This window comes from Scyliorhinus canicula, chromosome 2, assembly GCF_902713615.1.
Source record: "Scyliorhinus canicula chromosome 2, sScyCan1.1, whole genome shotgun sequence".
Lineage (NCBI taxonomy): Eukaryota > Metazoa > Chordata > Chondrichthyes > Carcharhiniformes > Scyliorhinidae > Scyliorhinus > Scyliorhinus canicula.
In genome coordinates, this window is record NC_052147.1 from 222,407,306 (window position 1) to 222,423,731 (window position 16,426).

The 16,426-nt window shown below is 46.9% G+C and overlaps 1 protein-coding gene across 4 annotated transcripts in view; it reads right to left on the reverse strand.

Moving 5' to 3' along the window:
* itgb6 (integrin, beta 6) overlaps positions 1 to 16,426 on the reverse strand; it is a 98,542-nt gene that overhangs the window by 26,135 nt on the left and 55,981 nt on the right. For all 4 annotated transcript variants that reach the window (XM_038789645.1, XM_038789648.1, XM_038789644.1 and 1 more), the window contains 2 exons: positions 13,374 to 13,508; positions 8,661 to 9,078 (listed from right to left, as the gene is read on the reverse strand). In XM_038789645.1, the coding sequence (XP_038645573.1) occupies positions 8,661 to 9,078; positions 13,374 to 13,508 (553 nt within the window). The remainder of the gene's footprint in view (positions 1 to 8,660; positions 9,079 to 13,373; positions 13,509 to 16,426) is intronic.

The window sequence follows — 16,426 nt, forward strand, 5'->3', positions numbered from 1 at the left end:
GCTGCCTATCACTGTTAAGTCTATTTTCTTCCAAATGTGAATAGATCCTATCCCTCAGTATCTTCTCCAACAGTTTGCCTGCCACTGACGTCAAGCTCACAGGTCTATAATTCCCTGGATTATCCCTGCTACCCTTCTTAAACAAAGGGACAACATTAGCAATTCTCCAGTCCTCCGGGACCTCACCTGTGCTCAAGGACGCTGCAAAGATATCTGTTAAGGCCCCAGCTATTTCGTCCCTCGCTTCCCTCAGTGAAATGGGATAGATCCCATCCGGACCTGGGGACTTGTCCACCTTAATGCCTTTTAGAATGCCCAAAACTTCTCCCTTTCTTATGCCGCCTTGACCTAGAGTATTTAAACATCCATCCCTAACCTCAACATCCGTCATGTCCCTCTCCTTGGTGAATACCGATGCAAAGTACTCATTAAGAATCTCACCCATTTCCTCTGACTCCATGCATAAATTCCCTCTTTGTCTTTAAGTGGGCCAATCCTTTCTCTAGTTACCCTCTTGCTCCTTATATACAAATAAAAGGCTTTGGGATTTTCCTTAACCCTGTTAGCCAAGATATTTCATGACCCCTTTTAGCCCTCTTTATTTCGCGTTAGAAATTTGTCCTACTTTCTCGATATTCCTCCAAAGCTACATCAGTTTTAAGTCGCCTAGATCTTATGTATGCTTCCTTTTTCATCTTAGCTGGTCTCACAATTCCACCCGTCATCCATGGTTCCCTAATCTTGCCATTTATATCCCTCATTTTCACAGGGACATGTCTGTCCTGCACTCTAATCAACCTTTCCTTAAAAGACTCCCACATTTCAAATGTGGATTTACCCTTAAACAGCTGCTCCCAGTCCACATTCCCTAGTTCCTGCCGAATTTTGTTATACTCGTCCTTTCCCCAATTTAGCACTCTTCCTTTAGGACCACTCTCGTCTTTGTCCATAAGTATTCTAAAACTTACGGAATGGTGATCGCTATTCCCAAAGTAATCACCGACTGAAACTTCAACCACCTGGCCGGGATCATTCCCCAATACCAGGTCCAGTATGGTCCCTTCCTGAGTTGGACTATTTACATACTGCTCTAAAAAAACTCTCCTGGATGCTCTTTACAAATTCTACTCCATCTACGCCTCCGACACTACATGAGTCCCATTCAATGTTGGGGAAGTTAAAATCTCCCATCACGACCACCCTATTGCTCCTACATTTTTCTATAATCTATCTACATATTTTGGGAGGCCTGTAGTAAAGTCCCAACAATGTTACTGCACCCTTCCTATTTCTTAGCTCTACCCATATTGCTCAGTGCTCGAATCCTCCATCGTTCCCTCCTTAATCACAGCTGTGATATCATCTCTGACCAGTAATGCAACTCCTCCATCCCTTTTACCTCCCTCTCTATCCCTCCTGAAGCATCTATACCGTGGGATATTTAGTTGCCAATCTTGCCCTTCCCCCAACCAAGTCTCAGTAATACCAATAACATCACATTCCCAGGTACTAATCCAAGCCCTAAGTTCATCTGCCTTACATGCTACACTACTCGCATTAAAACAAATGCACCTCAGATCACCTGTCCCTTTGCGTTCATCATCTCTTCCCTGTCTACTCTTCCCCTTAGTCACATTGAGTTTATTATCTAGTACCTTACTGGCTTTAGTTGCTGCCTCTTTACTGACCTCTAACTTCCTAATCTGGTTCCCATCCCCCTGTCACATTAGTTTAAAACCTCCCCAACAGTGTTAGCAAAAGCACCCCCCCCCCGGACATTGGTTCCAGTCCTGCCCAGGTGTAGACCATCCGATTTGTAATGGTCCCACCACCCCCAGAACCGGTTCCAATGTCCCTAAAATCTGAACCCCTCCCTCCCGCACCATCTCTCAAGCCACGTATTCATTCTGACTATTCTTGAATTTCTACTCTGACTGTCGCGTGGCACTGGTACCTGAGATTACTACCTTTGAGGTCCTACTTTTTAAATTTATCTCCTAACTCCCTAAATTCTGATTGTAGGACCTCATCCCATTTTTTACCTATATCGTTGGTGCCTATATGCACCACGACAACTGGCTGTTCACCCTCCCCCTTCAGTATGTCTTGCAGCTGATCTGAGACATCCCTGACCTGTGCACCCGAGAGGCAACATACCATTCGGGAGTCTCATTTTCGACCACAGAAACGCCTGTCTACTCCCCTTACAATTGAATCCCCTATGACTATAGCCCTGCCAGTCTTTTTCCCACCCTTCTGTGCAGCAGAGCCAGCCACGGTGCCATGAGCCTGGCTACTACTGCTTTCCCCTGGTGAGTCATCTCCCCCAACAGTATCCAAAACGGTATACCTTATTGGAGGGAGATGACTGCAGGGGACACCTGCACTGCCTTCCTGCTCTTTGTCTGCCTTTTGGTCACCCATTCCCTGTCTCCCTCACCAATCCTAATCTGCGGTGTGACCAACTCACTGAACGTGCTATCCATGACCTCCTCAGCTCAGCCATACACGCACCGGAGGGTCGCCCGCTTCGTGGTCGTCTCATTGCAGACGAAAGTGCCAAAGACATCACGGGCTGATGGGCTGGATTCTTCATTCCAGCGGCTAAGTTCCAATGCCAGCGGAGAACTTATGGTGTTTCACGATGGGAAAATCAGCACGGACCCCTCGCAGATTACGGTCCCGGTGAAGGGCTATCACTGACGTTGCATAAAACACCCGCGGATCGTGCAGAGAACGTCCAGAGAATCACCGGGTCCCGGGCCAGGCATGCACAGGACTGACATGCTGCAGCCACGCATGCCTATACCCTCACCAGTAGCAGTGGGAAACATGGTGCAGGCTGTGCTGGACCACGTACTCGCCTACCCCGACTCCACAGCCTCGAGAGCCATTTTCCCACTGACTGCCGTTCACGATTCTGGCGTCGGGATATGGAGAATTTCGCCCTATATATCTCAGGTGCAATGTTTTTTAATGCGGCACATATGTGTCCCCAACTATCCTAATCCTCCGATGCTGCCACCCCACTCTCCCAACCCCTCCCAACCAGGGGCACATCAGAGGTGGAGGCAGCCTGCTGCCTACTGCATCCTATGGCCCCCGGTGCCCCTGGCCCTGGGGCCAAAGGGCCCTGGCGCACCTGCTAGCGGCACATGCCCTATTCCAGGCCATGACTCCGAGACGTGCTGCTGTCAGGTGGGTGGGTCTCGGGGGAGCTGGTGGCCTCCATCGCCACTCAACAGGGTGGATCCAGGTTGGCACCCCGCGCCCCCTCCTCTCAGTCAGTAACCATAGGGCCCTGGGGTTCACCTCGGGATGGTGAGTCCAGCTGAATCGAGCCTTGGTTGCCCCTGCGTAATCTGACTCTGCCAGCTCTGATGGCTCCCCAATGTCTACAGCACAGTGTTGACTCCCTTGGTGATGCCCCTCAGTGATTGGGACATGCTCCGTAGCACCTCGGAAAAGTCCACCTGAGACTAGGACACCTGCCCCAGCGACTGGGACATGCTCTGGAAGACCTTGGCAATACTCACCTGAGACTGGGGCATATCCCGCGGTGCCTCATGAAGATCTTCCTGGTGCCGAGTCACGCCCCAAACAACTGGAACATGCTGTGGAGGCACTCAGCCATGGCCTTCACTGACTGAACCATGCCTTGGACACCTCCACTCATGCTGCTGACATCATGCACCAGGCTTTCCACTGCGGTCGCCACCCTAGCAGTGTTGGCCTTGATGCCACGTTTTGACGGTGACACCTCCTGCGCTCGTAGTCCTTGGGACTCCTCCAGTCGGTTATGGACCTGCTAGAGTGTCGCTGACCTCCTCCTGCTACGACGCCTGGTGTTCCTGCATCCACCTAATGTACATCAACACCTGTGTGGTGCTCGCCAGATTGTGCCCCAGAAGCCTGTCCACTCCTGCCGAGGTGTGTGTCTCTGTACTAGTGGAAGAGGGGATGGCAGCTGTGCCGTTTACATGGAGCTCGCCTCCGAGGTGATCTCATGGGAGTTTTGGGTGGGGGACCACCCTGAATTGGCTGGCACCATTGGATGAGGATCCTGCGGGAGAATGGACATGTGGTCAGTGGGAGGGATGGGTCAGTCTATATTGCATGAACAACTCAAGTGTGACAGGTCACCTGGGTAGGGCCTCTGCACCATACGCCAACCTCTACATCAGAGACAGATCATCCTCGGCCACTCCCGCGACCTCCAGGTCCTGTTTCTCATAGGGGTTGAGGATTCTGATGTCCGGCACCCCGCCGCCCATCCAGACCCTCTCCTGTCTGTTGTGGGCCAACTTCTCCTGCGGGGCCATAGAGGGGCCATTGTGAGCTGCACATGTCATTCATCGCAGGGGTGGGAGGGGCATTTCGGGGGGGGGGGGGGTGGGAGTTTGAGAGATATGGGGGGATGGTGAGTATGTGGGGGATGGGGAGTAGTGGGAGTGTGGGAAGTAGTGGAGGGGTGGGCAATAGTGAGGGGTGGGGAATTTGGGGGAAATGGGGAGTATGGGGGGGGGCTAGCGATGGCGTGGGTTGGACATGGGGGTGCCAGGGCACAAAATGGTGCTTAGTGGGGGCAGTGCCAGGTGCATGCTCATGGGGGAGGTGGCATGTTGGGGGGCTGGAGCTTGTCGACCATCTTGTGGCACTGGGTGCCAGTCCTCCTGGTGACGCTCCCCGAACTGATGGCCACTGTTACTCCTCCTGGGTGGCACTGGTTGCCCCATGGCTGACCCTTGGGAGAACAAGGCACCCTGTCTGACCTCTACCATGTCTGCCCAGGTCGGCATCCTGGAATCGTGGGGCTGGTCTCCTCAGTGGCATGGCTGCAAGCTGTGGGAGGTTAGCTGTGCAGGAGTGGTTTAAGCGCTGCTCTCCCTTGTCAGCAGGGGTCTGGTGAGCACAGTCCTGGCGAATCAGCCGGCGGGATAGTCATTTGTGTCGTGAAGCCCGTGTGGCCTCGTTAAGTGGTTCAATCAATGTTTTATAGCAGTGACGGCCTCGCTGGTCTGAGCTTCGGGAAGCTCGTGGCAGTTCCTGCTCGCTACCACACTTAAAATCTTTTTCATTAAATCGCGCCATTTGTTTCTCTCTCCACAGATGCTGCCTGGCCTGCTGGGTGTTTCCAGCATTTTCTGTTTTCATAGCACCTGAGACCATTTAGGTAATTCTGGAGAGGGATGAATAAGTATTCACTGCATGCAACTGTCCTTTATGTCAATTTACCAAATGACAAACTATAAACTGTCGCACAAAACCTACTCTCAATGCATGGAGTGAATGAGTGAAGGTACAGAGATTAATTACAGTGTTAGCCTGGGGTCAGTGATAACACTGTCTCTTAGTTCATAAGTTCATAAAATGTAGAAGCAGAATTAGGCCCATTTGGCCCATTGTGTCTGCTTCGCCATTCGATCATGGCTGATTTCATCCTGGCCTTAAATCACTGTCCTGCCCGTTCTCCTAACCCTTCAACCTATTAGCAATTAAAAATCTGTAACTCCTCCTTAAATTTACTCAATGCCCCAGCATCTACCACACGCTGGGGTAGTGAATTCCACAGATTCACAACCCTTTGGGAGAAGTAGTTTCTCCTCAACTCTGTTTTAAATTTGCTACCTCTTATCCTGAGACTGTGACCATTCGTTCTAGAATGCCCCACAAGACAAAGCATCCGCTTCACGTCTTCTCAGTCTGTGAACCAACGCCTAAAACTGATTATCTGGTCACTTATTTTACTGCTGTTTGCAATTTCAATTCCTCATTTTGTAGCTATAATAGTGACGACACTTCAAAAATACTTTGGCTGTGAAGTCCTGTGCTCTTGAAAAGCACCAAATAAATGCAAGTTGTTTCATTTTTGATGCTTAAAAGATGTGATTGTCTTTCTTGTGAAAAAAGCCATGGGGAAATAAAATATATGATGAAATTTGCATTTCTTTGTAAGTGAGTTGGAGAAGGAATATAATACAGGCATTCTGTGGTTACATGAAAGTGTGATTGAAATTGGAGAAGGGTGAACAGCAGGAAACAGCATCCGAAAGAATGTTCATATACCAGACAGATGATGGTATCGAAAACAACATTTTTTTGGTCTGGATTTCTCAAAGTGTTGGAATGGTCCCAGGGAACAAAATAGTAGATCCAATGGATACACACTGAGACTTCATAATTTTATAGAGTTCACCCTCCTGGCATAGAGCTTTGCATGACAGGAATGCATATAAAACATTCTGGCAAGGAGATCAAAGGCTTGATTCTCTGCACACATGATTTTGTAACCACCAAGACCAAAATGAAACTTAATTTAATCAATACTAAGATAATTTCTGAAAATCTGAGCATTGCAGCTGATTAAAATGTATATTACTTTAGTCATGGTTGGCAGATGTATTTACCCAAAATGCAAAATGGAATTAAACCAGCATTAACCAACATTCAAAAACAATAGCAAAAACCATGGAGAAATAATATTTTACTGGAGCAAATAGCATTTATTCCCGTTGCCAAAGGGAAATTGAGCCTCACATTCCTTGTGCATCCATAGATGTTTTACAAATATTTGTGAGGACTTTACACAGATTTTGACAGATCCTGATCATACCCAATTACTAAATTTCCAAATGTTGAGGAATTCAAAAGTGGACATCAGCAATCTACAAGTTAAAGCTATCATCTGACTGATAAGTGTGTCATATCCTAAAAGTTGGTGAATCACATGAAACTAAATTAGAAGAAATTTTTAATTTTTCAGAATTTAATTCCCCAAGATACTTTTCAACCAATTGCTACTGTTACATTGGCCTATGAGTATTTCAACTATACTCTTTAACTATACACCAATCAGAACTTTATAAGGACCTGCACTGCCGATTGGACCTTTCAGTCAGTAAGCAACAGAAGGTACTTTTCTGCTGTGCAGAAGACCCCACCAGTGGCAAGAGGCTCTGAGAATCTCACTCATAACATGAATAAAATTAATTTTAAAAATTCTTGACAACAAATTGGTGGGCAGAAGAACTTAATTTATGAGACAGCATCAGTCAATGTATGTTGATGGTGTTTCATGTCGCTTGTGATGTCCATCAGAATTGACAGTTAAATTATTATCAAGGCTATTTTTGGGGGCAAATAGACCTCATTTGAACACTTTTGCAACTCTGTACCTCTCCTTTATAAAACAATCTAACTGGCAGAATAAGATCAAATCATTTGTGTAAGCTTCGCTGTGTCCTGAGGATGCAGCATTTGTGGCGTATACTAAAGATATGCTAACCTTATTTTATCCATTATTCTTCACAGTCAATCGGAAGCCCAGAATGCGTTCCCCGATGGGACGGAGAATCGGGCGTCAGGTATAAATAAATGCAAATAGGTTTCAATGACCCATTTGTATCCATTTAGCGGGCCCGGCACCCTATGTTCTGGCCTCTTGTGTTTCTCTGGTCACCGTGGCCGGGAGTCATGTGGGCACAAATCACTTGTGGTAGAGACCATCCAAGCCCATCCGACAGCCACCCCCGCCAACAATGCATGGCCTGCCCACTCCTTCTCTAGCACACCCTCTCTCTACCCCAGGTGTACGATGCCGGCACGAGTTAGTTGCACCCAACAAATTGAATCCGTGACCTGACTCCCTGTCGGGCATGAAGCTGCATACCCCCCATCAGACACAGCACTGACCAGCGACGCAGAGCAGTGTCCGGTGGTCTTTGTAGCTCTCTCGTATTCTATGCCATGCATAAATTTGCATGGCGTGGAATACTGAATTGCATCATGCTTTATGACCTCAAGGGGATTGTAAAACTGATGCAATTCAGCTCCGGCGGGAGAACATAGGGTGGGATTCTCCGTTGCCTGACGGCGATATCGTAATCGGCGATCAGGCAGAGAATCCCTGTTTACGACTGAATCGGGGGCTGAGCCTGTTTCCGGATGCTCTGCCACCTTCAAAACAGCGTAATCGAGGGGTTCGCCGCATGCCGTTGGGATGGCCTCAGGACATCACCTGAAGAACCTCCCCCGATGCTCCGCCCCTGATGGGCCGAGTTTCCGACAGTGCTGGACACATGTGCTCTCAGGTTTAGTGAACCCAGCATGGCGGCTGTGGACTGTGTCCCCCTGCTCTGTGATCAGTCTGCCCCCACCAGGGCGGCCGCAGACTGAGTCCGCAGCCACCAGGCTAGTTGTTTCCCGACCGGCAGGACCATGACTGGTCCATGCCGTCAGGACTTTGACCAGTCGGGGTGGAGAATGACAGAGCGGGGCCTTCAGCAATGGCCGCAGGTAGGTGATATGCGATGAGGTGTACTTTTTCGGGGCTCGCAGAATCGGGGAACCAGCGGCGGTCCCGATTCCGTGCGGGGAATGGATTCTTCGCCCTGGCACCGGCTGCGACTTTGGCGTCGGGGTGCAGAAATTCAGCTCATAGCCTCAAAAAGGGAGAATCCAGCCCATAGTCTCTCAAACGGAGAATCCAGCCAAATATGTTTACTTATTGAGTCATTTTAGGTTAAAATTGAGCCTTCAAACTGAGTATTTTGTACTTCTTGCAGTTTTCGAGATAAAGTGATTCAGGTTAAACGTCAGAAATGTACTGTATGAATGACAAACATTAAAAAATAATCAATTCAAAGTAAAACTTTACATACCTCCACACAGAAGCCCTTTAAATCTCACACACGAAAAATCATCACATTCACAATAGGCACCATATATCTGTCCAAACTCGGATGAATAACAGGCACATTGTCCACAGTAGCAGTCTCCTCGACCATTGCAGGAAATGTTTTCCGCACTGTGCTTGCAGGTACCCATGTTTATGTTCTCTTCTGTGCATTCACAATGAGGACCTAATCGGCCAGCATTGCAAACACATACACCACACTGAAAAGAGCCATTGCCACTGCTGCATCTTGAGCTGTTGTGCTCTGCACTTGCTTGGCAGCTGCAGCTACAGGCTGGCTGTACTTCAATCTCTAGGGCGTCTCTGAATCCTAAAGGCTTTATTACAATATGTTTAGGTTCCTTCGGACATTCTGCCAACTCAACAGTCACATTGAAAGAAACCTAAAGTTAAATAAAAGATAATATATTAATAAAGAAAATCAAAGTGTGATATGCAATCAATCACATGATGGATAATGTTTTATGTCATTACACCATCCAAACTTGTACACAATAGATGCTGTTCATATAAGTTGAGACTTCTATTGTTTTAAAAACAAATGGAAGTATGAATGCTTATTTGTTACCACATATTAGGCTGAAGAATAAGGTCAGAGAATGCAGCGTTGAGGGCAAGTAGCAATATGGGTAGCTAGCTGGATTCATGCAGAAAGCAGAGTCAGAGCAATGGATAATTATTCAGAGCGGCAGCAGGTGGAAGTGGGGTATCACTACTTGTTCATAATTTAATTCAACGATTTAGACATTAGAATCAAAAGCACAATGTCTAAATTTGCAGCTGACTCCAATGAAGGTGGGAGAGCCATCACGGAGGTGGACTGCAACCAGGTGCAAGAAGATATTACCAATGGTCTAGGTCGGCATATAATTGGCAAATTAATTTAAACATAGATAAATGTGAGTGTACAGTTTGACAAGAAAGTATGGATGTTGCACATTACTTAGAAAATAAGAATCAAAGTAGAATAAAGAAACAAAGGGATCCATGGAATCCATAGAACCCGACAGTGCAGGAGATCATTTGTCCCATCGCATTTGCACCAACCCTCTGAAAGAGTACCCACCCAGGCACACTTCCCCGCCCTATCCCGGCAATCCCACAACCCCACCTAACCTGCACATCTTTGGAGCACCCGGAAGAAACCCACACTGACACGGGGAAAACGTGAAAACTCCACACAGAGTCCCCTAAGGCCAGAATTCAACCAGGGTCCCTGGTGCTGCGAGGCAGCAATAATAACCACTGTGCCACCATGTCACCCATCTGAGAGTAAAACACATAGAAACTTACAGGATACTGAGGCCTGGGTAGAGTGGACGTAGAGAGGATATTTCCACCAGTAGGAAATCTAGATCCTGAGGGCACAGCCTCAGACTGAAGGGACGATCCTTTAAAACTGAGATGAGGAGGAATTTCTTCAGCCAGAGGGTGGTGAATCTGTGGAACTCTTTGCCGCAGAAGGCTGTGGAGGCCAAATTACTGAGTGTCTTTAAGGCAGAGATAGCTTCTTGATTAATAAGGGATCAGGGGCTATGGGGAGAAGGCAGGAGAATGTGGATGAGAAACATCCCAGCCATGGCCTAATTCTGCTTCAATGTTTTATGATCTTATCACTAAAGGTAGTGATGCAAGTTAACTTGGTCATAAGAAAAAACAAACCAAGCACTCAGAATTATTTCTGGAAGGAGAGAACTGAAAAGTAAAAAAGTTATCCTAAACTTGTGTTGAACCTTGGTGGGCACATCTGGAATACAATTCGGAGCAGCATTTTATTAAAAACATAGAGCACTGGAGTGGGTGCAATAATAATAATAATAATCTTTATTGTCACAAGTAGGCTACATTAACATTGCAATGAAGTTACTGTGAAAATCCCCTCGTCGCCACATTCCACCGCATGTTCGTGTACACCGAGGGAGAATTCAGAATGTCCAATTCACCTAACAAGCACGTCTTTTGGGACTTATGGGAGGAAACTGGAGGAAACCCACGCAGACACAGGGAGAACGTGCAGACTCCGCCCAGATAGTGACCAAAGCCAGGAATCGAACCTGGGACCCTGGCGCTGTGAAGTTTTACAAAGATAGTTGGCTGGATTCTTCACCCCACCGAGTCACATTTCTGCCCTGACCCACCGGCGGGATTCTCTGTTACGCCGGCTGGTCAATGTGGTTTCCCACTGGGGGGCAGCCCCACGCCCTCGGGAAACCCCCGGGCACCAGCAAAATAGAGAATACTGCCGGCGGAGAAACCCGCCCAGTATCAGGGATGCTAGTGTATACTTAACAAGAGAGGGTGAACAGGTTGTATCCCTTTCCTTTTGAAAAGCAAAGGTTGAGGAGTGATCTAATTGATTCAAAATTATGAAAGGTTTTGGTGGGCACAGAGATAATGGGCTGCATCGACCTTTAAAAATGGCATGTGAGATCCGGATTCAGAATTCCCACAGCCTTTTCCAACAGTTTTTATTTGCACCAGTAGGGGGCAGTGTGCGTGACAGAGTGCCTCAAAGGGAAGCCTGAAGCCAGCATGACCATTTGAACTCAGTGCTGAGTTGAAACAGCCTCGATTTCGCTAACGCAAAAGTCTTATCATGGGAGTCGCAAACTTTTAGAATAGACATTTGCTTAAAGAGAGTAAATTGCCAAACTGTGAAATTATTGAAATCCCCACTCCTCAAAAAATTAAAAAGGTAGTAAAATTAGAAAAAAAATAAACTGTTTTAGCATTTGCAATAGCTGTTTGTTGGCAATTCCCAATGGTCATCATTTTGCCATGATTCATGCTTGGCTGTTTTCTGCAACCAATAATTGTCTCAGCAGAGGGTCCCATGTTCACAGTTTTATTGACAGCTCAAAGAGATAATTAAAGGATTAGCCATCCTTTGAAGGCTGCAATAGATATTTAAACTTCATTTTATTTCCTCTCAACATGGTTTCTGAAGCCTGTCCATGGCGGATACTAGGTGGGTCAGTAGCGGTGTAAGGGAAAAGGGTGGATGGGGAGCATGAGTTGGCATGTGGAGAACATGAGTTGGCATTAAACTGGCATGAAATTCACATGGGGGAATGGAGTTGGCATGTAGAGTTGGTGCAGGTGATGGAGTATGAAGGATAAGGGCCAGAGGGCCTAAGATTTAAGGAAACTACAGAGAACAAGCAAACCTATTAAACAGCCTGATTCAGCACTTGGCAGCCTCTGTGGGTTCCTATGATCTATGTCTGGGGGCAGCGGCCCTGACTCCATCCCACACCTGGAGCAAAAATTGTGTCTGACAGGGCACTTTCTCCAGAGGTATGGTGTGGTGACCCAGGAAATCTTCCAATGCACACTGTCTGCCTCAGGAGCAAAATTCCAGCCAACGCGTTCACTTGTGTCGAAGAGCAAAATTAAAGGTCATGAATATAAGTTAGCCACCAGGAAATCAAGTAGGTAATTCAGGAGAAACCTTTTTACCTGGACAGTGGTGAGAATGTGGAACTCACTACCATAGGGAGTGTTGAAGTGAATGGTGTAGATGCATATAAGAGGATGTCTGACCAGCATATGTGGTAGAAGAGAATGAAGGATTAGGTGAGGAAAAATGTGCAACACGGTGCTGCAGTGGTTAGCGCTGCTGCCTCACAGCGCCGAGCTCCTGGGTTCAATCCCAGCTCTGGGTCACTGTCCGTGTGGAGTTTGCACATTCTTCCCGTGTCTGCGTGGGTCTCTCTCCACAACCCAAAAGATGGGCAGGGTGGGTGGATTGGCCACGCTAAATTTTCCATTAATTGGGAAAAAAAATTGGGCACTCTACATTTATTTTTTTTAAATATGAGGAAAAATTGGAGGAGACTCTAGTGGAGCATTACGTTCAGCATCGACTGGTTGAGTCAAATGGCCTGTACTGGCGCCGTATATCCTATGGAATTTATGTAGTTCATGAGTTTCTGGTAACTGATAAATCTGTTGTGGGGATATTTTTTATAGACTTGGTGCTGACTTGGTAGGATAGTGGGTTATGTGCTGACCCTGACTGACGCATATCCCATTTTTAGTTGGTAAGTTACCGCTTCTAAAAGCCTTCTGATATAGTGACCCTTATTGAGTGAAGCAGGTGAGGCATCCACATCCCTTCAATACTGTCCTTGCATTAGGGCAGTTATGTGACTCTGATAGACTCCTGAATTTGTCAGTTAGATCGAGCCTCCTTTTTGTCCAGCTGAGGTAAAAGGGCGATGTTTGAGGAAACAAAACAACTTTGAATACCATTTATTGTTTTCCTTTAAGTGCAAAGCAAACTCTTATGTGCTGAATTCCTGGTATTTCCCGCCGTTGGGATCTTCCAGTCCCGTCGATGGTGATGCCTTGTGGCAGGTTCTCCAGCGGTAGAGGGTCCAAGCCATGCAAAATGCTGCAGGCATTGGCGGGACCGTAAGATTCCACCAGCTGTCAATGGCGAGGCTCCTCGGCCACTGGAAAACATGTTCACTTTGGGGGGGGTATAATCCCTCCCTATGTCTTTTTTTGCTTTGCGCTGTTGAATTCCTTGACGGTTTTAATAGCTTTGAATAGCTACATTGGGAGATAATGGTAGCATATCAAAGTATCAAATTTGACAACACTAAACAAATTATTTGCAATCAAATATATGATATTCAGATTCTTTTGTTCAGAGAGGAAAATTAAGCCTTACTGTGTCTCCAATGTGGAGATGAGAGCACTTTTTCTCTCCATGAATGATGGTACCACCTTGACAAATGGCGGTGAAAAGGAACTGCACTCCATCAGTATCTCCTGTCACTTCCAGTTCCACCTCAGATCGCAGCTCCTGCAATGACAGGGAAGAGATCATAGAATCTTACACTACAATGTCCCATCCCATTGTACCAGTAGAACGTCTAAGTACCTGTCCTTCCTCACACACAGTTACGTGATGGATTCAGCTCCATCAATTGTGTTTGGTTGGGAGTCTTCTATCCTTACAATATCTGCATAAATTCCTGGAATCTTATATCAGGTGTATTGTGCCTGAACTTCTTTCTTTATTCTGTTGGTAATCATCTGAAGTTCATGCACTCCAGTTATCAACTAATCTACCAGCGAAAAGAGTGTTTCCTTATTTACCTTATCAAGAATAATTTTGAACCCCTCATAAAACAGTTTTTGTATTTTGCACTTATTGTCAACATAGAACTGTTGTGCATGAAGCATAACAGGGGTTGAGTATCAAGTGAGACACTTCTTTAGTAAACAAAAAATTGATTCAATGCTAGATGTATAAGTGCCTGACTATTATCTCCCACATTGGGTATCTCTACGCTCATGCTGAATGAAGCTACCTAAATCATATACAGACTGGTATTATTGCCAAAATATGGTGCAGATGTTATTTAACTGTGAGCAGAATACTGTAGTGGGCTTTTTTATCTTGTATTAAACTCAGTCTTCTGCAAATTTCCTACAAATACACCTTACTGAAATGAGCATGGAACCACATGTACAAATGTTAAAACCATCCTCGAATTCCAAAACAGACAGTTTGTGCTGTCTCGTTAAAACATTTAATGGGAAAAGCAGGCACAGTGTAGTGTATAACTGCGAGGACATTTTGTGTAAAGAGTGTTAAACGTAGTTTAATCTTCTGAGATTTCATACGTTTTATGGTTTCCTGGTTTCAGTTAGAGAACGTGGGGGGGGGGGGGGGGGGGGGGGGGGGGGGGGAAACATTCCCAGAGGGAGAAGCAAAAATTAGAGTTGAGCTAAATTGTACTGGTTTCATGTGTCTTCTTATAGCTGATTCAACAAGAGGTTCGATAGAAGCTTATAAAGAAGTTTCTTAATCACCATCTCAGTCAGGGAATGCCATGTGAATTCATGGAATCGAAGAATAATACAGAACAGAAGGAAGCCATTTGGCCTAACATGCCATTGCTGGATCTTAGAAAACTTCCAGTTAGTCATATTTCCCTGTTCTCTCAACAATTATTTTCTTCTTCACGTATCCATCCGATTCTCTTTTTAAAGTTATTGCTGAATCTGCTTTCACCAACCTTTCAGGTGGTGCATTCCAGGCCATAACAACTCATGTTGCCTCACATTCTTTTCCAGTTACCTTAATCCGTCCTCTGGTTACTAACCCTTCTGCCACTGGAACAGTTCATCTTACTTTACTTACCAAAGCCCTTTAAACAAATCTCACCTTAACTTCTCTGCTCTAAGGAAAACAACCCCAGCTTCACCAGTTTCTCCACATAACTGTAACCTTTCATCTCTGGTGCCATTCTAGTAAATTTCTTCTGTGCTGTCTCTAAGATCTTAACATCCAAGCTGATGTACGGTGCCTAGTGTAGTATAAGGGTATCTAGAATAGCAGGGGTTAATGTGGGACTGGAAGGTGAAGAGGAGCGAGAGAGGGGATCCAGTGAGGAGGAGCAAGAGAGAGAGGAGCCAGTGAGGAGGAGAGGGAGACAGAGAGAGAGAGAGACAGAGAGAGTGAGAGAGAGAAAACCCAGTGAGGAGGAATGAGAGAGGACCCAGTGAGGAGGAGCAAGAGAGAGAGAGGAGCCAGTGAGGAGGAAGAAGAGAAAGAGGACTCAGTGATGAGGATCAAGAGAGAGAGTGGACCCAATGCGGAAGAGTTAGAGAGGGAGTGGGCCCAGTGAGGAGGACCGAGGGAGAGCGAGGAGCCAGTGAGGAGGATTGAGAGAGAGAAGCCAGTGAGCAAGACTGAGAGAGAGAAAGTGGACCCAGTAAGGAGGAATGAGAAAGAGGATCCGAGGAGAAATGAGAGAGAGAGAGGAGACCGTGAGCAAGATCGAGAGAGAGGGCCCAGTGAGGAGGACTGAGGGAGATAGAGGGGCCAGTGAGGAGGATAGGTAGAGAGAGAGGAGCCAGTGAGGATGAGCGAGGAAGAATGGGTCTAGCAGGGAGAGAAATCACCAACTGAGCGAGGAGCGTCTTCATGGCAGGGAGATGGAGCATGGATCTGGTGAGAATAGAGAGTGCAGACACTGTGAGGAGAGTGCGTACCTGGCAAGGAGTGAGTGTGAGGACCAGACTCAGACAAGAGCACGGATACAGCACAGAAAGATAGCGAGGATACAGTCAGGACCATGCAGCTCCAGCTCGGAGAGGGAGTGGATACAACAAGGAGAGCATGTGTGAGTCTGGCAAGGCCCCAGTTGAGTCTGTGGACCAATGCATTCAGAGAAAAATCAAAGCATGGCATCACGGGGACACAGGTCTGTTTGTTGGAGCCTTAAATGGCTCCAGTTTCTTTTGTGGTATAGCTGTCTCACTGCTCCCTCTCATACTCACTGTTTAAACTCACTCACTGGGTCCACTCTGTCTCTCTATCCTCTTCACTGGGTCCCCTCTCTCTCTCTCATTCCTCCTGAGATCCGCTCTCTTATTCCTCCTCACTGGTCCTCTCTCTCTCAGTCTTGTTCACTGGCTCCTCTCTCTCTCTCGGTCGTCCTCACTGGGCCTACTCTCTCTCTCTCTCTCTCGAGCCTCCTCACTGGCTCCTCTCTCTCTCGGTCGTCCTCACTGGGTCCACTCTCTCTCTCCAGCTTCCTCACTGGCTCCTCTCTCTCTCTCGGCCCTCCTCACTGGCTCCTCTCTCTCTCATTCCTCCTCGGATCCTCTCTCACACTCCTCCTCACCTCTGTCTCACTGCTCCCTCTCACACTCACTGTTTAAACTCTCACTGATTGGCTGACAGTGGATCTTGTGGTCTTGCTGTTT